We start from the raw sequence: 25,300 nt of genomic DNA on the forward strand, positions 1-25,300 counted from the left end.
CGCGGCGCCACCGCTCCGCCAATCAGCGCCTGGCGGCGCCGCGATTGGCCGACTTGAAATCCAGATGCGTCGATTTTCGTAACCGTTAGCGTTAGTGAGCAGAATAACACTTGTGTTTGTTTTGTTGCGCGATTTAGCGTTTTTCGGGCGATTTTGAGCGGAATCGTGTGCTGGGAGGATGTCTTCGAAGCTGCGGATGGCCCCCGAGGTCTGCGTGCATGTGGAGCCCCCCAACGACCTGGATTCGTCGTCGGGCTGCGAGCTGTCTTTCGAGTTGTCGAGCGACAATCTGCGGAGCCCCTCGCCCACGCCGAGGCTGAGGTACACGCTGAACACGCCGGGGCCCAACCCGTCGTACAGCCCCCCGTACAAGAAGGTGCGGGCGTTGAGGTTGTTCGACAGCCCCCTGACCCCGAAGACTATAATAGAGAAGTCGGCGGCCACGCCGGCGCTGAGGAGCAGGCTGTTCACGGACAAGCCGAGGACGGCGGGGACGAGTCAGAGGAGCGAGAAGCCCACGGCGAATGTTAACCCGTTTACGCCGAATGGTGAGTTGAAGGGGTTAATGAAGGGGCTTTGGGGCTGTTTTAGTGGGGCGAGGGACTGTGTGAAGTGGTCAAGTGGTTGAGGAGGTTCAGCTGGTTTATATCCTTTGTTCGAGAAAGCAGTGGCTGAAGTCTGGTGGTCTGTGGACAGGGTTGCAAAAACGTTGAGGCGGCGTGGGGGCCTCTGATAACGTTAAATAACAAATTTGTGGCGTTATCAGGGAAAAAATCGTCTAGTAGGCTTTGAAATTTAGTGTCGAAAAAATTATGTTGGCACCACCAACGCCTTTGTTGTTCAGTTTGAAATAGCTGTTAAACAAAGTGTCATGGCCTGCTAGACCACTTTGCGGTCATTAGTGTCAATAAAATAGCAATTAATAGGTGAATAATTAGACCAGTGTTTTTGGTTCCATTGTGAGGTCAAATTAATTTTACTCTCAATTTTAGTTTGGTTTCAGCAATAATGCGCTCACAGTATGTTTTGGTCTCTCCAAGGTGGTACACTGATGATCGAAAAAGACGTCGTCTAGTCAGCCATGAAATAAAAAAATTAAAAATTGTGAGGTTATGAGAATTTGTCAAATACGTAACTACTACGTTTTAGTTAAAAAGTATATATTTTGATACGCCAAATATTTGTATTTAAAATATGAGGGTTTCAGTGAACAGGTTATCATTGCATTTATTTCTTTTCATTTCTTTTTTTTTAGGTTAAAATTAAAGTCTCACTATTGATCAACTTGAACTATAGAAAATACTTATATACAGGTGTTCCAAAAACGACGCATAAGTTCAATGGTACGTTGTTAAGAAGGCTCTGAATAATTCGAAAAAGTGGTTAAAAAGATCTCTGAACCAAATTTTTCAAAATATTAAAACTTCAGAATTGAAGAATTGACTTCATAATTCTGATTTGTTGTAATGAACTCATATCTAATAGAGAGTTAAATAATTAGTTATTAATAATTTAATAATAATTTGCTTGAATACGTCATTTTTTACTGTTGACCAGTGTCATTTTTGACAATTTTTATGGAAGTCTAGACTGTCAATTGAATTCATCATAAAACATCATAATTACGAAGTTAATTCTTCAAATACTAACCAAAATTTGGCCAATTATCCCCACCAACAATTTGATGACGTCATTTCCAAAATTACTTTATAACTTTCTTTGCTCCCTCTCTATTTTCTCAGAGGGCATGGCATTTGCCAAAATCAGTCTTATCTTAGCAAGTACTAGTCCCGCCCACCCGCCCTCTATTTCGTCAGAGGATATGGCATCTGCCAAAATTAGTCTTATCTTATCAAATACTAGCCCCGCCCACCCGCCCCTGTTTTCTCAGAGGATATGTCATTTGCCAAAATCAGTATTATCTTAGCAAGTACTAGTCCCGCCCACCCGCCCTCTACTTTGTCAGAGGATATGGCATCTGCCAAAATTAGTCTTATCTTATCAAATACTAGCCCCGCCCACCCGCCCCTGTTTTCTTAGAGGATATGTCATTTGCCAAAATAAGACTTATCTTAGCAAGTACTACCCTCTGAGGAAATAAAGGACGGGTGGGCGGGGTTAGTACTTGGTAAGATAATACTGATTTTGGCAAATCACATATTTTCTAAGAAAAGAGAGGGTGGGTGGGTGGGGCTACTACTTGCTAAGATAAGACTTGGTTCGGCAAATGACATCCTCTTAGAAAATAGGGGGCGGGTCTAAAGTAAAAACTCAACTCAAAAATACTGGATGTTTCACTGTACTTTAGGTACGAGGGAAGTTCTACCGAAGCAGCTTTCAACCAATTTTTTAACAATTTATTTCGAGTTCTTCAGAGCCCTCTTAACAACGTACCATCGAGCTTAAGTGTCATTTTTGGAACAGCAATAAAGTACAAGATATTCTGTTTGAAAAACTGAAATATCGATATTCGAAAATCGTTCTAATCACAACTTTTTATAAACACCCTGTATATTAAAACCCAATTTTATTTTTATCACAATAAAGTGCACATTTTTATTAATCTCCTCACAAAGTATTGTTACCCAAATTTTTAATTTTTTTTTTTTTAATGAAATCCGTTGCTAAAAAAAAATCAGGAAAATTGGAAAAATTTGGCAACATCGGGCATCAGAATTTCGAAATTAAACTATGATTATAAAGCCTAAGAAAAGATCGATCGGAATATATAAGAATGAATAGGGTATTTCATTTAAAAGAACTAAGTTATGGTACGCTTTAAAAACAAAACACTCTGTATAGTTGAAAATAATTATTGTGGTATATGGGCCTCAAAGAACTGTGCAACTTTGGTTTTGGAGTGTTTTCCCTATTTCTAATAATGAGATATTGAGGAACACGCGCTTAGTGATTTTTTTGGTGACCCACCCTGTATATTGTGAAATTATCACTCAACCATTGTTAGATACCTATTTTGGTTTAATTCTGAGTCGCACTTTATATCCTTAATACCTAGATAATTGGTATCGCCTACAAAAAAAAAATTAAACAATAGAGAAAATATACAGGGTGAATCACTAAGAGTGTTGTCCTCCATATCTTATTAATTATTAGAAATAGAAAAAAAGTGAAAGACCAAAGTCGAACGCCTCTTCGACGAATATATGCTTTACAATGATTTTTAACTATACAGAGTGTTCAGTTTTTAAGGCGTGACACAACGTATTTTTTTATGAAACACCCTATAATTTTTACATATTTTGTTGGACCTCTTACAACCACACTTTATTTTTTAAATTCCGATGCGATGTTGCCACGTTATTCTAATTTTCTTGTAAAGTAAAAAATTGGTCGAAAGTTGTTTCAACAGAACTTCCCTCGCTCCTGAACTAGAATGAAACATAAAAAATAAACATCCAATCAGATCTGGGAATTTAACTCATTACTATGAAAATTTGCAATTTAACACCTTTTAAATTTAACCCGTTTTTACAAGATTAATAGAACCAAAAATAGTCTTATCTTAGCAAGTACTAGCCCCGCCCACCCGCCCCCTATTTTTTCAGAGAATATGTCGTCTGCCAAATCAGTCTTATCTTAGCAAGTACTAGCCCCGCCCACCCGTTCTCCATTTTCTTAAAAGGTATCACAAAATATTGGGAAATCGAAAAATCGAAACATCAACAAATTGGAAAATCGAAAACCAGAAAAGTCAAAAAACCGAAAAATGCAAACAGTGGAAAAATCGAAAAATTGAGAAATCAAAATGGGCCAATAAAATCGAAAAATCGAAGAATTAAAAACTGAAAAATTTAAAATTGAAAAAAAAATCTATAAATCGAAAAGTCAATAAATCGAAATCTCGATGAGGTGAGAAACATAAAAATTTAAAAAGTCAAAAGTCTGAAACCGCGAATTCGAAAAATAAGTTTTCCCAAAATTGCAAATTTGAAAAATCGAGAAATCTAAAAATTGAAGAGTCAAAACAATTTTAAAATCGAATAACCACGCTATCAAGAAATCCGAGAAAATTTGGATATTTTCCCAAAATTTTCCAAAAAAACAATTTTAAAAAGGCTTTAAGTCGATTTGAAGGTTACCAAAAATACAAGAATTAAAAAAATTGAAAAATTAAAATATCGAAAAATTAAAGAATCGAAAAATTCAAAAATCTAGAGATTGAAACTTAATAAAAAAATCAATTAAATTGAAAAAATCGTAAAAAGGAAACATTGAAAAATCGAAAAATGGTTAAATTTCAAAAATCTAAAAATTGAAATGGCAAAAATTCGAAAAATTGGAAAAAATTATCAAAGCAAAAATCGAAAAATCGAAAGTTTAAAAAAACTGAAAAATCGAGAAATCGAAAAAAATTCAAAAATTTGAAACTTAAAAATCGAAAAATTGAAGTGGAGAAAACGAAAAGCCGAGAAATCGGAAAAACGAAAATCCAAAATTAAAAAATTCGGAATATTGAACAATCAAAAAATTTATAAATCGAGAAATTGAAAATTTTACAAAAATGAAATCACGAAACATTGGGAAATCGAAAAATCGATTTCATAATGTCGAATCATTGACAAATTGGAAAATCGAAAAGCAGAAAAGTCAAAAAACCGAAAAACCGAGAAATCGAAATAACAAAAGATCGAGAAATCGGGAAATGGAAAAGCAGAGGAGTAGAAAAATCGAACAGTTAATAATTGAAAAATTTTAAATTGAAAAATCTAGAGATTAAAACTTAATAAAAGTGAATAATTCTAAATCAATTGGAAAATCGATCAGTCGAAATATCAAATAATCCAAAAATTAAAATATGCAAAGATTGAAAAATTCCGAGATCGAAAATTTCTCAAAAACGAAATTTTGAAAAATCGGAAAATCTAGAAATTGAAAAGTCAAAAGATAAAAGATATCAAAACATTAAAAATATCGTAAGAACGAAAAACTGAAAAATCGAAAAATGGCTACATTTCAAAAATCTAAAAATTGAAATTGGAAAAATTTAAACATTCGAAAAATTGAAAAAAGTTAGCAAAGAAAAAATCGAAAAAAATTCAAAATTCAAAAATTTGAAACTTAAATATCGAAAAATTGAAACGGAGAAAACGAAAAGACGAGAAATCGGAAAAACGAAAATCCAAAATTAAAAATTCCGAATTTTGAACAATCAAAAAACTTATAAACCGAGAAATTGAAAATTTTCAAAAATGAAATCACGAAACATTGGGAAATAGAAAAATCGAAACATCGACAAATTGGAACATCGAAAAGCAGAAAAGTCAAAAAACCGAAAAACCGAGAAATCGAAATAACAAAAGATCGAGAAATCGGGAAATGGAAAAATAAAAAAAATGAAATATCAAAAAGTGTGAAATTCGAAAAGCTGGAAAGTCGAAAGATCAACAAATCCAAAAATTAGGACATCGGGAAATCGAAAAACCCAGAAATTGAAAAATTGGGAAATTAAAAAATTGTAATGTCCAAAAATAAAAAACTTGAGAGTATCTACAAACTGAAAAATCGAGAAATCTAGAAATCGAAAAACCAAAAAAAATTCAAATATCGAAAAATTGAAAAATCGGAAAATAAAAAAAATTAAAATTCGAAAAATAGAGAAATCGGTAGAAAATCGAGAAATCAGAAAATCTAAACCAAGAGACCGAAAAGTCGAAAAATCTAGAAACTGGAAAATCGAGAGATCGAAAAACTGAGAAATCGGGGAACCTGAAAGTCGAAAAATTGAAAAATCGGGAAACTGAAATATCGAAAAATTGAAAACCCGGAAAATTAAGAATTCGACAGACCGAAAAACCGAGAAGTAGAGGAGTATCAAAACAGTTAAAAATTGAAAAATTCTAAATCAATTGAAAAATTCCAAGATCGAAACTTTCTCAAAAACCAAATTTTGAAATATCGAGAAATCTAAAAATTAAAAAGTCAAAAAATTTAAAAAGGTGCCAAGAAATCAGAGCTTCAAAAAAGTGGTAAAAACGAAAAACTGAAAAATTGAAAAATGGTTAAATTTAAAAATTCGAAAAATCGAAAAAAACGAATAAAAGAAGAAATGGAAAAATTTAATTTTTCATTTGCCAAAATGCCAGTATTTGCTAAGACTAATTTTGGCAAATGACGATCGCCTGAAAAATAGGAGGTGGGTGGGTGGGGCTAGTACTTGCCAAGATAAAACTGGGTTTGGCAGATGTCATACCCTCTAAGAAAATAGAGGGTGGGTGGGCGGGGCTAATCCTTTCTAAGATAAGACTAATTTTGGCAAATGACAATTCTCTGAGAAACAGGGGGTGGGTGGGCGGGGCTAGTACTTGCTAAGATAAAACTGATTCTGGCAGATGTCACCCTATACGAAAATAGAGGGTGGGTGGGCGGGCGGGGCTAATCCTTGCTAAGATAAAACTAATTTTGGCAAATGACAATTCTCTGAAAAATAGGGGGTGGGTGGGCGGGGCTAGTATTTGCTAAGATAAAACTGATTCTGGCAGATGTCACCCTCTAAGAAACTAGAGGGTGGGTGGGTGGGGCTAATCCTTACTAAGATAAGGCTAATTTTGGCAAATGACATTCTCTGAGAAAATCTAAAAAATATGAATGCAATCAAAAATCACAAGTAAAAACTCATAATATTTTGCACATTTTGGGTAGAATTTATTCGGCAAAATTTTGAGATGACGTCATCAATTTCTTGGGGGGATAGATAGATATATTTGGTTACATGCTTACAACAACTTTAAAACATGTGTAAGATTTCAAAATATTCATTTTTGCAATTCTTGATTTCTTCACTAAAATAAATTGATTGATTTATTATTTTTTATAAGTCACCCTGTATAATCAAATCTAAAAAATAAGTGCATTGATAAATTACAAGTATAAACTGGTCAAATTTTGCACACTTTTGACGGGATTTTTTCGGCAAATTTTTTTAGGGGGGGGGGGGGTGAGCAAATACGTTTATCATAACTTTAAAATATTTGCAAGATTTCAAAACATTCGGTTTTGCAGATTCAAAATTAAATTGCAAAATGTTGTTTTATATTTTTGATTTTTTTCTAAAAATCTGGACGTTTTGGATAAAAACTCAAGACGGAGTGATAAACTACATATATATGACTATGTTATTTTATACAATTACCATGTACGATTTTGAAGTGACGTCATCATACTATCAACTGTCAACATAGAAAATCCTCAAAAAAAAAGAGTACAAAAAATAGAATAAGATGCAATAATAAAATATGGGGTGTTTTTTTCAAAAAATTGAAGTAACGATGTTCGAAAATTTTAATAATTAAAACATTTTTATAAACACTCTGTATACGAAAACTTAATTTCATATAATCCCCGTGTGATGTTTTTTGCGAACCCTTCCATTGCCAAAAATTTCAAGAAAATTAGAATGACGTGGCAACGTCGCACCATAATTTCAAAAGTAAACTATGAGGTCAGTCAAAATATGTAAAGATATACAGGTGTTTCATAAAAAAATGTTTTTACTCCTTAAAACAGGACACTCTGTATAGATATGTATGGTATCACCTACAAAAAAAATATTTTTACATATCGAGTTACCATTAATGTTTGTGATTTTTTTCTTTTGTCAGGTTGAAGCCATACCGGATGTCAGATTCGTATTTTGGGCACCAATTGAGTAGTTGCCACATTGTTATTAGTTTTTAGACGCCCTCATGTCAAAATTGACAATTGTCAACTGTCATGCTAACATTGTTGCCAATAATTCAGGATTGCCAACCCTCTTTCGGAATTTGTAACTATAATGGCCATCTCCATGGCAACGAAAGTTCAAATGTCACAATTACTGACAGATGACATATACTATTTTAATTAAAAATTTGAAAAGTACACAATTAATGAGAAGCGGCAAATCTGCAACTTTTTTAAATTTCATAGGCCACTGGATGGAAGAAATAAATGAGTCTCTCAAGGCGCCACTCTCACACCCTCCGTATTCTTATTTTACTCAAACGATTAACGATCTCTTTTTGCTCCAGGTATGTACCAAACCAAGAAGCGACTGCGGTCCACCAGCTCCCTCCAGGTGCCCCACTTCGACCTGAACGAGTCCGACGCGTCCGACGTGGAGAACGAGCCCCCCGCCAAGCGCGTGCCCCTCCACGAGAACAACATCCCCCGCTACCACCAGGAGTTCCTCGAGCTCGAGCTCATCGGCTCCGGCCAGTTCGGCTCCGTCTACAAGTGCATAAACCGGCTCGACGGCTGCATCTACGCCATAAAGAAGTCCACCAAGCCGGTGGCAGGGAGCGTGTTCGAGAAGACCGCCCTCAACGAGGTGTACGCGCACGCCGTCCTCGGCAAGCACCAGCACGTGGTGCGCTACTACTCCGCCTGGGCCGAAGACAACCACATGATCATCCAGAACGAGTACTGCAACGGCGGGTCTTTAGCCGACCGCCTCCAGGAGGGCCCGCTCTCGTCGGTGGAGCTGCGCCAGATGCTCATGCACGTCGCCGAGGGGCTGCGCTACATCCACTCCGAGGCGCTCGTGCACCTGGACATCAAGCCAGGGAACATCTTCATCTCCAAGGAGAAGAAGATGCAGTTCACGAACTACGACTCAGCGGACGACGGGTTCGAGGACTTGGACGAGAGCCACTACGAGGAGGAGTTGACGTATAAGATCGGGGATTTGGGGCACGTGACGAGCTTGAACAACCCCCAAGTGGAGGAGGGGGACTGCCGGTACCTCCCGAACGAGATCCTCCACGAGGACTACAGCCACTTGACCAAAGCCGATGTTTTCGCGTTAGGGTTGACGGTTATAGAGTGCGCAGGGGCGGGGCCACTGCCCAAGAACGGCGACGATTGGCACAAGTTGAGGAGGGGCGAGTTACCAGAAATGCCCACGGCCTTGAGTAGGGACATGGTTAATTTGATAGCGTCGATGATCCACCCGAACCCGGCGATGAGGCCGGCGGCTTTGCAAATCCTGCACCATCCGGCCCTGTGTCCGGTGGGGAAGAAGACGAGGGCGCAGCTCCACCGGGAGCTGAACGCCGAGAAACTCAAGAACGAGATTCTGTCGAAGCAGCTGAAGGAGGCGGCGATCTGCATCAAGACCATAGCGCCGGAGAGCAAGCAGATGAAGGGGGTATCACGGATTAGTAATAGGTTGATCGGGAAGAATTTTAATCGGAGCGTCAGCGCCACCACGTTTTAATGCGACGGAAATTGCTTACTGGAAGGTCTGTTTATTTATTGTAATAGGGTGCCCCTCGGGGCGGTTTTATTGATTTATGAACTCTCCTAGTAATTGTATGTGATGAGATCTATTTTCGTTTCGTTGGAAATGGAATTTAGGCTGCTGAGGACGTGTAGACTGATATTGTTTGAAGCTGTGGTTCTTCAATTGCAAGGCTGTCTTTAAATTGTTAGAAGTTTTGAGCTTGTTTCTCGTTTTTTCGTAAATTAATCAAGCCGGTTTTTCTCTTAGGTTAAAACTTTCCTTTTAATTTTTTTTTTATTTTACATATTTTATAATTATAGCTTAGATTTATTTAAAAGTACTTGTTATAATATGTGATAATTATTTTTTAAAAAGTTAGTATAGTTATATGAAGACATATTGTAACTTTACATTCCCTATAACTTGTGCCTTTGTCGCATCAATTTATTGTAGCGAATTTGTTAGTGCATTTTATTAACTCGAATTTGTAATAAATTATACCAAATAAATGAATATTTGCGCTTCCAGGACGAATTTAATCGACACCCTATATATATCTTAAACTTACACCCAGTATATTACACAGCAATACAAATTTTAGTGTTCTTACGTTGGCAGCACGCATATTTTCAAAAAATTGTTAATAACCAGCCTCTGACATTTTTCAACCATCCATCTACTAAGAACACAACACTTAATAGTCAAGTTTTTGTTTAAACAATCAAAACAAATTTTTATTCCACAAAACAACTAAATAACGTCAAACCGCTACCAACCCAGCCTCCCTAAATTCCCCAATTACCCGCAACGTCAACACAAGTAAACACTTTAAACACGTTTTAAGTCCAAATAGGCCACAATGATAAGCTTTGTAACATTTATGTAAGTAAACCGGCGTCTTTGACACACCTGCAGCCCCCCTTGAACCACTTTTAACACATAACCTCACTTTTTGTTTCAGCGCCTCTCTCCTTTATTCCACCGATTTCTTGCTGTTTCTCTCACTTAGCATAATCATCTTCATCGGTGTCGTCATTCCATCAATTTTCTTCTACTTGCGCTCGAAATACCGGCGCCGGAAAGCCAAAAACAAGTCTCCAAAGCTCCAAGTGGGGATTTTCCACCCCTATTGTAACGCTGGCGGGGGCGGCGAGAAAGTGTTGTGGGTGGGACTGCAAGCCCTTCAAGAACAGTAATTATCAACACATTGTTTATTCAAATCGTGAAATTAATTTGTAGGTATAAGGATGCTGAGTTTTATATATACACAGGGGATGTGGAGGCCACCCCAGCCGAAATTCTGGACAAAGTGCACAAAGTTTTAAACGTAAAAATCGACAAAAGCGTGAAGTTTGTGTATTTGAACAAACGAAAATGGGTTGAAGGGTCCCAATACCCCTATTTTACATTGTTGGGGCAAGCTTTGGGGTCGGTTTATCTGGCATTTGAGGCCATAAACCAACTGGTTCCAGACATTTTCATTGATACCACGGGCTTCACATTCACTTTACCCCTTTTCAAGTATCTAGGGGAGAGCAAAACTGGGTGTTACATTCATTATCCGACAATCACCCAAAAAATGATGACCAGAGTGTCTAATCGGCAAGCCACTTATAACAATAGGAGTGTAATAGCGCGCAGCCCCATTTTCACGCACGCTAAACTCCTCTACTATAGATTATTCGCTTGGGTTTGTACCTAACCTCACTAATTTTAGTGTTTAATAATTTAATTGTAGCTCTATGCTTTGGCTGGTCAATGCTCTGACACTACTTTAGTCAACTCCACGTTCACCCACGAGCACCTATCCGAGCTCTGGGGGCGCCCTCTGCACCTAGTCTACCCCCCTTGCGAAGTCGACCACTTGAAAAACATCCCCAAACCCAAACACAAACCCCCCAAAATCCGCATCCTGTCTCTAGCGCAGTTCCGCCCGGAGAAAGACCACCCTCTCCAACTCCAATCCCTCTACGAACTCCGCGAAATCCTCGGTGACGACTTCGACAACGTCACTCTCGTTCTATGTGGGAGCTGCAGAAACGCCGGTGACAGCACAAGAGTGGCGGACTTACGCGACTTAAGTAAGCACTTAAGTCTGGAGAACAACGTCGAGTTTAAGGTGAATCTGACGTACGAGGAGCTGCTGGAGGAACTAGAGGGGGCTTATCTGGGGGTTCATACCATGTTGGACGAACATTTTGGGATTAGCGTGGTGGAGCAGATGGCGGCGGGGTTGATAGTGGTGGCGCACCGGTCGGGGGGGCCGCTTTTGGACATTATTGAGACTTCAGAGGGGTCCAGGTTGGGGTTCTTGGCCACCACTCCCGAGGAGTATGCTTACGTGATTAAGTTCGTGCTTACGTGTGGGGATGAGGAGGTGAACGAGATAAGGGAGAGGGCGAGGGCGTCTGTGGATAGGTTTAGCAGTAAGAAGTTCCAGGATGAGTTCCTGAGGGCGATAGATCCGTTGTTTAAGTGATTTTTTTAATAAATGTGTAGAGGTTGGTAGTGTTTGAATTTGGCGCGCTTGCGCATGGGGTCGAGCGGGGAAAGCATGGGCGGAGAGGTGCAGGATTGGGTCGGGGGCAACTGACACTTGGATTAATCATTATAAATCGGAAAAATCAGTGGTTTCGTTGAACGGGTTTAGTATGACAAAAAAATGACAAAATTACTTGTAGTTTTGGAATTTAATTGACAAAACTAAATCATAACACTGTTCTGTGATCATAACTAGTTCATTTACAAATTTCCGGAATTTATTCGAGCAATTAGTAATATAATAAATATATACATATATAGTTTTAATGGCACTGGATGTTTTTTGAGGTTATGTTTGTCAAAACACAAGCTATAAAAGTTAGTGCTTCGATTGTCAGGTAAGCCAAATTTTCCCTTTTTTACTCGAATGGGAAATACATAATTGTTATGATTTTTTTATAGTTTTGGGGTCGTTTAAATTCTAAAATTAGATGGACTTGGACATGACATTACTCAGTTTTTCCCAAGTTACTTAAAACAAGGCAATTTAAAAACTTTTTTTACAAAATTCGAAGCATCCAGTTTTTAACATGACGTACTTAGGAAGTATTAGCCCGCCCACCCACCCTCTGTTTTCTTGGAAAGTATGTCGTCTGCCAAAATCATCTTTACAAGTGCCAGTCCCACCCACCCACCCTTTATTTTCTTAGAGGGTATGTCATTGCCAAAGTCACCCGTATCTTACTAAGTACTAGAAAATTAAATGGACTTGGACATAACATTACTCAGTTTTTCCTAAGTTACTTAAAACAAGGCAATTTAAAAATTTTTTGTTTATAAAATCAGAAACATCCATTTTTTAACATGGCGCGATGGGTACTTTTAAAAGTGTAATTATTAAGAACTGAATTGTTTGGATTATTATTTTCCTTTTTCTTACGAAAAAATTGAAATTATATAAAATTTCTTCAGAATAGCCAAGAATGAATGAATAAAAGAATTCATTAAGACGAAAATTGATTTCAATGTATGTGTCAAGGTGTATACAGGGTGAGTCATTATAACGCGCATTCTTCAGTATATATATGTATCTTCATTAGAAAAAAGTTGTACGATTTTTGTAGTGACATACAGAAAATAGGGGGCGGGTGGGCGGGGCTAGTACTTCCTAAGATATGACTGATTTTGGCAAATCACATACCTTCCAAGAGAAAACGGGCGGGTGGGTGGGGCTAGCACTTGTAAAGATAAGACTGACTTTGGCAAATGATATTGTATTTGTTAAGATAAGACTGATTAAAATGTAAATACTTTGAAATCTTGCCGACGTTTTAAAGTTATTGTAAGCCTGGTGAATTGTTAATCAAAATATATCTCTTTATTCCCCACAAAAATTGATGACGTCATCTCAAAATTTTGCTGAGTAAGTTCTATCCAAAATGTGTAAAATATGATGATTCTTTACTTGTGATTTATCACTGCATTCATATCTTTTAGTTTTGCTTATACAGGTGGCTCAAAAAAATGAATGAATACAACACTGTTATTTTTTAATTTCCTTTTTAAACTAAATAAAATAAATAAATAAATAAACTTTATTACGGGAACCCCATTATATCTAAATTACAAATTATAATTAAATACACTAAAAATTAAATTAAATTAAACATCAAAAATAAGTCAGTGAAATGGGGAAAGGAGGTGGGCGGGGCTAAATTTAGCTTTTTACTAGTTTTATGAGCAAACAGTAGCCACGCCTACCCACCCCTTTTTTGTTCCAGTGACCATTCTTAACATTGTTCAGTCCTATCTTAGCAAGTTTTAACCCCGCCCACCCACCCTTGTATTTCTTAGAGGATATGTCATCTGCCAAAATCAGTCTTATCTTCACACGTTCTAGCCCGCCCACCCGCCCTCCATTTTCTTAAAAGTCAGTCTTATTTTTGATTTTGGTACATTATATATCCTTAAGAAAATATAGGGCGGGTGGGCGGGGCTTGTGTTTGTTAAGATACGATTAGTTTCAACTATTTAACTTTTTATTTTTGAAATAACGATGCGACGTTGCCACGCTATGTAAATTTTCTTGAAATTTTTAGCATTCCAGGGGTTAAAGTAAGATATTATAATAAAATTTCAACATCTATTTTATAATATCTTATATACCGAGTGCTATGTTATATTTTTTAAATAACAGACCTGTGTTTGATTTTTTTCAAAAAAATATGTCTTGCTGAGTTTTTTACTCTCATATACACTTAAAAAAATTAAAATGAAACACTCTGTACAATAGAATTTCATTTAATTGATACCATAAAATATTCAATGAATACAATTTTTGAACCGACAAGTCAAAATTTTGAGATAAGTGATTCTTCTATATATATATGTATCTTCATTAAAAAGTCTTACGATTTTTGTAGTGACATACAGAAAATAGGGGGCGGGTGGGCGGGGCTAGTACTTCCTAAGATATGACTGATTTTGGCAAATCACATACCTTCCAAGAAAATAGAGGGTGGGTGGGCGGGGCTAGTACTTGATAAGATAAGACTGATTTTGGCAAATGACATAACTTCTAAGAGAAAAAGGGCGGGTGGGTGGGGCTACCACTTGTAAAGATAAAACTGACTTTGGCAAATGATATATCCTTAAAGAAAGTAGAGGGCGGGTGGGCGGGGCTTATATTTGGTAAGATAAGATTGATTAAAATATACACTAAAACTAGTTTCAACTATTTAGCTTTCTACTTATTTTTGGAATAACGATGCGACGTTGCCACGTGAGTAACAAAAAAAAATGAATCAGTCAATTTATTTTATCAAATAAATCAAACATTGCAAAACTGAGTACTTTGAAATCCTGGAGACGTTTTAAAGTTATTGTAAGAATGGTAAATGGTTAATCAAAATATATCTGTTTATTCCCCCCAAAATGATGTTTTACTTGTGATTTATCATTGCATTCATATCTTTTAGATTTGCTTATACAGGTGGCTTAAAAAAATTAATCTAATAATCTTAGCAAATTTTAGCCCCGCCCACCCACCCGTTTTTTTCTTAGAGATATGTCATCTGCCAAAATCAATCTTAACTTAACAAGTACTAGCCCGCCCACCCGCCCTCTATTTTCTTAAAGGGTATATGATTTGCCAAAGTTAGTCTTATTTTTGATTTTGGCAAATTATATATCCTTTAAGAAAATAGAAGGCGGGTGGGCGGGAATTGTGTTTGTTAAGATACGATTAGTTTCAAGTATTTAACTTTTATTTTTGAAATAACAATGCGACGTTGCCACGTTATGTAAATTTTCTTGAAATTTTTAGCATTCAAGGGGCTAAAGTACGATATAATAAAATGTCAACATCTATTTTATAATATCTTATTTACCGAGTGCTATGTTATATTTTTCAAATACAGGCCTGCGTTTGAGTTTTTTCTCTTGTACACTTATAAAAATGAAAATGAGACACTCTGTATATTAGCATTTCATTCAATTGATACCAAAAAATATTCAATGAATATAATTTTTGAACCGTCAAGTCAAAATTTTGAGATAAGTGATTTTCAAAATATATGTGTATCTTCATTAGAAAAAAGTACGATTTTTGTAGTGACATACAGAAAATAGGAGGCGGGTGGGCGGGGCTAGTACTTTCTAAGATATGACTGATTTTGGCAAATCACTTACCTTCCAAGAAAATAGAGGGTGGGTGGGTGGGCCTGGTATTTGATAAGATAAGACTGATTTTGGCAAATGACATACCTTCTAAGAGACAAAGGGCGGGTGGGTGGGGTTAAAAAATGGATGCAAGTTTCGAATTATTAGAAACAAACTTTGAAATCATTGAGAAAATTTTCGAATCAGTTAAGTCAAAAATTATGTCAACTTTTGAAATAATAGGATTTTGACTTAAACTATGACTAAATTTTGAATTAATTAACCAACATAATTTTTGAAAAGTTTAACAATTAATTAAAACCAAAGTTTTGCCGTTTACAGAATAGAACTCCACAATTTATTTAATGAAATACTTAACCAACACTTTGAAACTTGAATGGGTCATTGGGTCAAAGAACAAGCTGGAGGAAAAGCCTTGGTTTTAATTAGAAAAGGAGAGAACTATGCAAGGACAGCGGAAAACTAGCGGAAAACTATGAAAAGGAAAATTTTCCATGGATGCTGTATAATTTAAGTTGTTAACTAGTGGAAGTGGTTATTTTCCACCACTAGGTCAGTGTGACATCGTGTGTAATAATAATACAGTAAAATTTCGCATTTTCCGTTATTGACCAAAAGGGCAGTAAAAATGCGTGTGAATGAGGGCCGTTTTGGCCGCAGGCCACGTTTGCCGCCATCGTCGAGGATCGCAGACCTCCGCCCCCGCAGCCCTCGCGGCGTCGGCGCCCCTGGGCTCCCGCTCTGCGGCCACCAGATGTCGCTTTGGTTTGAAAGGTGAAAGAAAGGCATATGGCGTACGTTTCTATTTTTGCTAAACCGAGATAAAATTAAAGTAAAAAACGGTGTGTTGTGCGTAGATATCTGTAGGAAATCGAAGATCGTTTACAGTGTATCACACAAATGTCCCGCGTTGAAGTTTTCCGGTGATTTTCTGTTTGTTTACGTATGTGCGTATGTTGAGTTTTTGTTGACGAAATATAAAAAAACGGACTGTGATATTAAGCTTAGTTGTAACATAGTAAGAATCAGTTTCTCCGTTTCATATTCTCACTAGATTCCGGTTTATTTATTAATTAGTTAGGAGCGACTTAGAGCATAAGTGATATTTTTCAAAAAAACAAAGACTGAGCGATTTGGACGAATTTTTACCAAAGACAGAAAAGACAGTTGTACATAGTTTTACACGATTCGAGGATGTCGGTGACTGAGGAGGCCGCCGCCAGCACGAGCGACGCCGCCCCCGCGGACGGCCCCAGCGCCAAAGGTAAGTGCCCCCCTGCGACCCACAAACCGGTTATGTAACCCCCGAGCCGAGATCGCCCCCTTGGATACCGATTTGACGTTTCGATTGGCCATTGTCTAGCGATAGCGATAAATGCGGAAAATTTCGCCTAGCGCTGAACAACGAAGTCGCTTTGGGGCCACCCCGGATCCCCTTTCCCCACGGATTGCGAAAATCCAGAAGGCGTTAATTAATGACGTAACAGCTTCGTTTCAGCTTTATCGTTTTGTTTTCAAAATAATCCGCAGCGAGACGTGGGCTGGATAAAATTGCTTTCTTGTAACGATAAACTTTGATTTTGTTGCCGTTTGTGTACAGGGTGAACCATTTAATTCGATTTAACTTCGTTGCGTTTGTGGGCAAATTTTGGCGAGTGACGTCTATCGGGTCGCCTCGACCGGCGGTATAAAAATGGAAATGCAACCGTGATTTACATATTGTTTTAAGTACGGGGTAATGGGGTTGGTAGTGACGTACGAAATCTAAAAGGGTCGAGTTGTCGCTTTTAATCCATGTAGTTTAGTCGAGTTTGAAAGAAATTGAAAATGTGTATACCGGGTGGTCATTTAGTTGACGTTTGAGTGCCACAGAAATCGTATCATATTTCATCAACGCTTCGAGCCATATGTTTACTTTTTGCAGTAGGTGTTTACTTTTTCTAGGAAAGTTTATGATCATTTTATAGTGTTTCCTATGTACATATTGCTGCAATTAGCATACGACCTTTTCGAAGAACGAAAATTTTGCTAAATAACACAAACAAATTTCGGTTGTACTTGTGGTTTATTAGTGCGCCCTTATTTTTTACAAAAATTTTCATAATTCTCGATCACTTTATTTCATTTCACTTCAATTGGGTCAGATAAAGTCTGTTCACTTCGAAATTTGTGGTTTATCATTTTGCAGATTTGCTTATACAGGAGTGTTGAAAAATTATGATTGTGCTTCAGAGGCCAGGGAAGTTCTGTGTGAATAAGTTTAGATCAGTGTTTTTAAAGAGTGTGAAAGAATCTTCGAGATCTGGTGCATGTTGTGGAAGTATGTGAGAAAATATTGGGGACCCCTGTTTTTTGTTTTAAGAAAATGACGGAATCTGGAGTCCCAGGAGTAAGTTTGAAAGAATCTTACCTGGTGTTCCAAGTAATTTTTTTGGTCCCAAATGTCTTTTTTAAAAGCCGTGGAAGAATTGTGGAGGTTCTGGTGGTTTATTTTTGGAAGTATGTGAAGAATTTTGAGTCCCATATCGTGGGTTAAAAGAAAATGAAAGAATCTTGGGTTCCAGGTGCTTTTTTTTGAATATGATTGAATTTTGGGTCCCCCCAATTTTTGAGAAAGTTTAGAAAAATCTCTAATCTCTTGGTGTTTTTTTTTTTAATATTAAGAAAAACATTTCTTTTTGGCAAATAAACTATTTATTTATTTATTTAATTAAAGAAAATGAGCGAATTTTGGTTCCTTTATGTTTTATGTTTGAAAGAATTTAAAAAAATCTTGGGGGCCCTTGGTATTCCAAGTGATTTTTTTGGTCCCAAATGTTTTTTTTTTAAACTGGAAAAATCTTGGCCTTGAAATATGTGAAGAATTTTGGGTCCCATGTGTTTTATTTTTTTTTAGTTGAAAGAAAATGAAATAATCTTGGGTTCCTGGTGCTTTATTTTTGAAAGTGATTGAATTTTTTGGGTCTCTTGTGCATTTTTTAAAAACTGGAAGAATCTTGGGTCCCCCCAATGTTTGACAAAGTTTAGAAAAATCTCTGAATCTCTTGGTGTTTTTTTTTTTTTAAATAATAAGAAAAACATTTCTTTTTGGCAAATAAACTATTTATTTATTTATTTAATTAAAGAAAATGAGCGAATTTTGGTTCCTTTATGTTTTATGTTTGAAAGAATTTAAAAAAATCTTGGGGGCCCTTGGTATTCCAAGTGAATTTTTTTTGGTCCCAAATGTTTTTTTTTAAACTGCGGAAAAATCTTGGACTTGAAAGTATGTGAAGAATTTTGGGTCCCATGTGTTTTATTTTTTTGTTAATTGAAAGAAAATGAAATAATCTTGGGTTCCTGGTGCTTTATTTTTGAAAGTGATTGAATTTTTTGGGTCTCTTGTGCATTTTTTAAAAAATGGAAGAGTCTTGGGTCCCCCAATTTTTGAGAAAGTTTAGAAAAATCTCAGAATCTCTTGGTGGTTTTTTTTTTTTAAATAATAAGAAAAACATTTCTTTTTGGCAAATAAACTATGTATTTATTTATTTAATTAAAGAAAATGAGCGAATTTTGGGTCCTTTATGTTTAATGTTAGAAATAATTTAAAACAATCTTGGAGGCCCTTGGTATTCCAAGTGATTTTTTTAGTCCCAAATGTTTTTTTTAACTGTGGAAAAATCTTGGACTTGAAAGTATGTGAAGAATTTTGGGTCCCATGTGTTATATATTTTTTTAATTGAAAGAAAATGAAATAATCTTGGTTTCCTGGTGCTTTATTTTTGAAAGTGATTGATTTTTTTGGGTCTCTTGTGCATTTTTTAAAAACTGGAAGAATCTGGGGTCCCCCCAATTTTTCAGAAAGTTTAGAAAAATCTCTGAATCTCTTGGTGTTTTTTTTTTTAATAATAAGAAAAACATTTCTTTTTGGCAAATAAACTATTTATTTATTTATTTAATTAAAGAAAATGGGCGAATTTTGGTTCCTTTATGTTTTATGTTTGAAAGAATTAAAAAAAATCTTGGGGGCCCTTGGTATTCCAAGTGAATTTTTTTGGTCCCAAATGTTTTTTTTTAAACTGCGGAAAAATCTTGGACTTGAAATATGTGAAGAATTTTGGGTCCCATGTGTTTTATTTTTTTTTTTAGTTGAAAGAAAATGAAATAATCTTGGGTTCCTGGTGCTTTATGTTTGAAAGTGATTGAATTTTTTGGGTCTCTTGTGCATTTTTTTAAAACTGGAAGAATCTTGGGTCCCCCCAATTTTTGAGAAAGTTTAGAAAAATCTCTGAATCCCTTTGTGTTTTTTTATAATAATAAGAAAAACAAATACTTCTTTTTGGCAAATAAACTATTTATTTATTTATTTATTTAATTAAACAAAATGATCGAATTTTGGGTCCTTTATGTTTTATGTTTCAAAGAATTTAAAAAAATCTTGGAGGCCCTTGGTATTCCAAGTGATTTTTTTAGTCCCAAATGTTTTTTTTTAAACTGTGGAAAAATCTTGGACTTGAAAGTATGTGAAGAATTTTGGGTCCCATGTGTTATATATTTTTTTAATTGAAAGAAAATGAAATAATCTTGGTTTCCTGGTGCTTTATTTTTGAAAGTGATTGAATTTTTTGGGTCTCTTGTGCATTTTTTTAAAACTGGAAGAATCTTGGGTCCCCCCAATTTTTGAGAAAGTTTAGAAAAATCTCTGAATCTGTTGGTGTTTTTTTTTTTTAAATAATAGGAAAAACATTTCTTTTTGGCGAATAAACTATTTATTTATTTATTTAATTAAAGAAAATGAGCGAATTTTGGGTCCTTTATGTTTTACGTTTGGAAGAATTTAAAAAAATCTTGGAGGCCCTTGGTATTCCAAGTGATTTTTTTGGTCCCAAATATTTTTTTTTTAAACTGTGGAAAAATCTTGGACTTGAAAGTATGTGAAGAATTTTGGGTCCCATGTGTTTTATTTATTTTTTAATTGAAAGAAAATGAAATAATCTTGGGTTCCTGGTGCTTTATGTTTGAAAGTGATTGAATTTTTTGGGTCTCTTGTGCATTTTTTAAAAACTGGAAGAATCTTGGGTCCCCCCAATTTTGAGAAAGTTTAGAAAAATCCCTGAATCTCTTGGTGTTTTTTTTAAATAATAAGAAAAACATTTCTTTTTGGCAAATAAACTATTTATTTACTTATTTAATTAAAGAAAATGAGCGAATTTTGGGTCCTTTATGTTTTATGTTTGAAAGAATTAAAAAAAAACCTTGGGACCTCTAGTATTCTAAGTGATTTTTTTTGTTCCCAAATGTTTTTTTAAAAACTGGAAAAATTTTGGTGGTTTATTTTTGAAAGTACGTATCTGAAGAATCTTGGGTCTCTGGTGTTTTATTTTTGAAAAAATTTGAACAAATTTCGAAGACTCCTGGTGTTTGATTTTGGAAAAATTTAAAAGGAGTTTTTGGGCCTCCTGGTGTTTTTTTTTATTTAAAGAAAATTGAAAATTCTTGGGTTCCTGGTGCTTTATTTTTGGAAGTTGATTAATTTTTTTTTGGCCTCTAGTGATTTTTTTAAACACTGGAAGAAAATTGGGTCCCACCAATTTTTGAAAAAGTTTAGGAAAATTTCTGGATCTGGTGGTGTTTTTTTTTCTTTTTTCAATTAAAAAACATTTCTTTCGGCAAATAAACTATATTTATATATTGATTTATTTATTAATTAAATTATTTATTTATTCATTTATTTATTTGTGCAAAAGAAAATAGAAAATTGTAAAACTGAAAAATCGAACACTTAAAAATTAAAAATCGAAATTATCTAAAATCAAGAAAATCGAATAATTGAAAAATCGTTGAAAAAAAATCGAAAAACTGTAAAATCGGAAAATTGCAAAAGTGTAAAATTAAAAATTCGAAAGTTTGAAAAATTAAAATCGAAAAATTGGAAAAATATAACTGAGAAATAGAAAAATTCGAAAATTACAGGTCAGAAAAATTCTAAAATCATTAAATCAAAAAAAAAAAATAAATGAAAATCGACAAATCAATAGAGAAAACGAAAAATTGAAAATTAGAAAATATAATACTTGAAAAAAATCGGTAAATTGTAAAATTAAAAAAGCAAAAAAAATTCATTTTGCAATTTTTAGATTTTTCATTTTTCGATTTTTTTCAAGGAAATTGAAAACGCGAAAATTTGACAAATACAAGAAAAAAAATAAAAATAATATGTATTGTATAAATGAAGAATTACAAAATTATGAAATAGAAAAGTTGAGAAGCGACAAAATCGAGAAATTCAAAAATCGAAAAATCCAAAAATTGCAAAACTTGAGAAATTAATAATCGAAATCTGGAAAAATTAAACTCGAAAAATTATAAAATTATAAAATGTGAAATCGGAAAATTGAAAAAATGAATAATTGCATAACCGTTAAATCAAAAAAAAGGCAAAATCGTCACCTAAAAATTGAAAATCGAAAAATTGAAATATTTCAAATCCAGAAAATCGAAAAGATTGAAAATCGAAAAATTACAAAATTATAAAACAGAAAAGTTGAAAAGCCGAAATATAGAAAAATTGTAAAATTGAGATTGAAAAACTCAAAAATAAAAAACTGTAAATTCGGAAAATTGCAAAATTTTAAAATCGGAAAATTGCCAAATTGTAAAATTAAAAATTCGAATGCTTGAAAAATTAAAATCGAACAATTGGAAAAATGGGATTGAGATATAGACAAATTCGAAAATTACAGGACAGAAAAATTCTAAAATCGTAAAATCAAAAAAAAAAAATGAAAATCGACAAATCAATAGAGAAAACGAAAAATTGAAAATTATAAAATATAATATGTACTTGAAAAAAATCATTTCATTTTTGCAATTTTTAGGTTTTTCATTTTTCGATTTTTTTCAAGGAAAATGAAAACGCGAAAATTTGACAAATACAACAAAAAAAATAAAAATAATATTGTATAAATGAAGAATTACAAAATTATGAAATAGAAAAGTTGAGAAGCGACAAAGTCGAGAAATTCAAAAATCGAAAAATCCAAAAATTGCAAAATTATAAAATAAAAATTGGAAAACTTGAGAAATTAATAATCGAAATCTGGAAAAATTAAAATCGAAAAATTATAAAATTATAAAATGTGAAATCGGAAAATTGAAAAAATGAATAATTGCATAACCGTAAAATAAAAAAAAAAATGCAAAATCGTCACCTAAAAATTGAAAATCGAAAAATTGAAATATTTCAAATCCAGAAAATCCAAAATATTGAAAATCGAAAAATTACAAAATTATAAAACAGAAAAGTTGAAAAGCCGAAATATAGAAAAATTGTAAAATTGAGATTGAAAAACTCAAAAATAAAAAACTGTAAATTCAGAAAATTGCAAAATTTTAAAATCGGAAAATTGCCATATTGTAAAATTAAAAATTCGAAAGCTTAAAAAATGAAAATTGACAAATCAATAGAGAAAACGAAAAATTGAAAATTATAAAATATAATATGTACTTGAAAAAAATCATTTAATTTTTGCAATTTTTAAGTTTTTCATTTTTCGATTTTTTTCAAGGAAAACGAAAACGCGAAAATTTGACAAATAGAACAAAAAAATAAAAATAATACGTATTGTATAAATGAAGAATTACAAAATTATGAAATAGAAAAGTTGAAAAGCCGAAATATAGAAAAATTGTAAAATTGAGATTGAAACACTCGAAAATAAAAAACTGTAAATTCGGAAAATTGCAAAATTTTAAAATCGGAAAATTGCCAAATTGTAAAATTAAAAATTCGAAAGCTTAAAAAATTAAAATTGAACAATTGGAAAAATGTAATTGAGATATAGACAAATTCGAAAATTACAAGACAGAAAAATTCTAAAATCGTAAAATCAAAAAAAAAAAAAATGAAAATCGACAAATAGAGAAAACGAAAAATTGAAAATTATAAAATATAATATGTACTTGAAAAAAATCATTTCATTTTTGCAATTTTTAGGTTTTTCAATTTTCGATTTTTTTCAAGGAAAATGAAAACGCGAAAATTTGACAAATACAACAAAAAAATAAAAATAATACGTATTGTATAAATGAAGAATTACAAAATTATGAAATAAAAAAGTTGAGAAGCGACAAAATCGAGAAATTCAAAAATCGAAAAATCCAAAAATTGCAAAATTATAAAATAAAAATTGGAAAACTTGAGAAATTAATAATCGAAATCTGGAAAAATTAAAATCGAAAAATTATAAAATTATAAAATGTGAAATCGGAAAATTGAAAAAATGAATAATTGCATAACCGTAAAATAAAAAAAAAATGCAAAATCGTCACCTAAAAATTGAAAATCGAAAAATTGAAATATTTCAAATCCAGAAAATCGAACAGATTGAAAATCGAAAAATTACAAAATTATAAAACTGAAAAGTTGAAAAGCCGAAATATAGAAAAATTGTAAAATTGAGATTGAAAAACTCAAAAATAAAAAACTGTAAATTCGGAAATTTGCAAAATTTTAAAATCGGAAAATTGCCAAATTGTAAAATTAAAATCGAACAATTGGAAAAATGTAATTGAGATATAGACAAATTCGAAAATTACAAGACAGAAAAATTCTAAAATCGTAAAATCAAAAAAAAAAAAATGAAAATCGACAAATCAATAGAGAAAACGAAAAATTGAAAATTATAAAATATAATATGTACTTGAAAAAAATCATTTCATTTTTGCAATTTTTAGGTTTTTCATTTTTCGATTTTTTTCAAGGAAAATGAAAACGCGAAAATTTGACAAATACAACAAAAAAATAAAAATAATACGTATTGTATAAATGAACAATTACAAAATTATGAAATAGAAAAGTTGAGAAGCGACAAAATCGAGAAATTCAAAAATCGAAAAATCCAAAAATTCAAAACTATGAAATGAAAATTGGAAAACTTGAGAAATTAATAATCGAAATCTGGAAAAATTAAAATCGAAAAATTATAAAATTATAAAATGTGAAATCGGAAAATTGAAAAAATGAATAATTGCATAACCGTAAAATAAAAAAAAAATGCAAAATCGTCACCTAAAAATTGAAAATCGAAAAATTAAAATATTTCAAATCCAGAAAATCGAAAAGATTGAAAATCGAAAAATTACAAAATTATAAAACAGAAAAGTTGAAAAGCCGAAATATAGAAAAATTGTAAAATTGAGATCGAAAAACTCAAAAATCAAAAACTGTAACTTCGGAAAATTGCAAAATTTTAAAATCGGAAAATTGCCAAATTGTAAAATTAAAAATTCGAAAGCTTAAAAAATTAAAATCGAACAATTGGAAAAATGTAATTGAGATATAGACAAATTCGAAAATTACAAGACACAAAAATTCTAAAATCGTAAAATCAAAAAAAAAAAAATGAAAATCGACAAATCAATAGAGAAAACGAAAAATTGAAAATTATAAAATATAATATGTACTTGAAAAAAATCGTTTCATTTTTGCAATTTTTAGGTTTTTCATTTTTCGATTTTTTTCAAGGAAAATGAAAACGCGAAAATTTGACAAATACAACAAAAAAATAAAAATAATACGTATTGTATAAATGAAGAATTACAAAATTATGAAATAGAAAAGTTGAGAAGCGACAAAATCGAGAAATTCAAAAATCGATAAATCCAAAAATTGCAAAATTATAAAATAAAAATTGGAAAACTTGAGAAATTAATAATCGAAATCTGGAAAAATTAAAATCGAAAAATTATAAAATTATAAAATGTGAAATCGGAAAATTGAAAAAATTAATAATTGCATAACCGTAAAATAAAAAAAAAATGCAAAATCGTCACCTAAAAATTGAAAATCGAAAAATTGAAATATTTCAAATCCAGAAAATCGAAAAGATTGAAAATCGAAAAATTACAAAATTATAAAACAGAAAAGTTGAAAAGCCG

At 33.3% G+C, this 25,300-nt stretch overlaps 3 protein-coding genes across 3 annotated transcripts in view; all 3 read left to right on the forward strand.

Moving 5' to 3' along the window:
- The first annotated feature begins 30 nt into the window (after positions 1–30).
- On the forward strand, positions 31–9,747 carry LOC135140750 (wee1-like protein kinase). Its single transcript, XM_064071427.1, has 2 exons — positions 31–548; positions 8,028–9,747. The coding sequence occupies exons 1-2, from the start codon at positions 179–181 to the stop codon at positions 9,212–9,214; spliced, it is 1,557 nt and encodes a 518-aa protein (XP_063927497.1). The 5' UTR covers positions 31–178; the 3' UTR covers positions 9,215–9,747.
- A 237-nt stretch (positions 9,748–9,984) lies between these two features.
- Positions 9,985–11,724, forward strand: LOC135140608 (GDP-Man:Man(3)GlcNAc(2)-PP-Dol alpha-1,2-mannosyltransferase). Its single transcript, XM_064071230.1, has 4 exons — positions 9,985–10,102; positions 10,182–10,412; positions 10,460–10,910; positions 10,959–11,724. Exons 1-4 carry the CDS (start codon positions 10,080–10,082, stop codon positions 11,697–11,699), a joined length of 1,446 nt encoding a protein of 481 aa, XP_063927300.1. The 5' UTR covers positions 9,985–10,079; the 3' UTR covers positions 11,700–11,724.
- A 4,429-nt stretch (positions 11,725–16,153) lies between these two features.
- LOC135140372 (eukaryotic translation initiation factor 4E transporter) overlaps positions 16,154–25,300 on the forward strand; it is a 55,174-nt gene continuing 46,027 nt past the window's right edge. The window contains exon 1 of the mRNA XM_064070866.1: positions 16,154–16,646. Within this exon, the coding sequence (XP_063926936.1) occupies positions 16,577–16,646 (70 nt within the window). The 5' untranslated portion in view covers positions 16,154–16,576. The remainder of the gene's footprint in view (positions 16,647–25,300) is intronic.

The sequence above is a fragment of the Zophobas morio genome, unplaced genomic scaffold, assembly GCF_036711695.1.
Source record: "Zophobas morio isolate AGI-343-1 ecotype UQ-CSIRO unplaced genomic scaffold, CSIRO_AGI_Zmor_V1 ptg000040l, whole genome shotgun sequence".
NCBI classification, from domain to species: Eukaryota; Metazoa; Arthropoda; class Insecta; order Coleoptera; family Tenebrionidae; genus Zophobas; species Zophobas morio.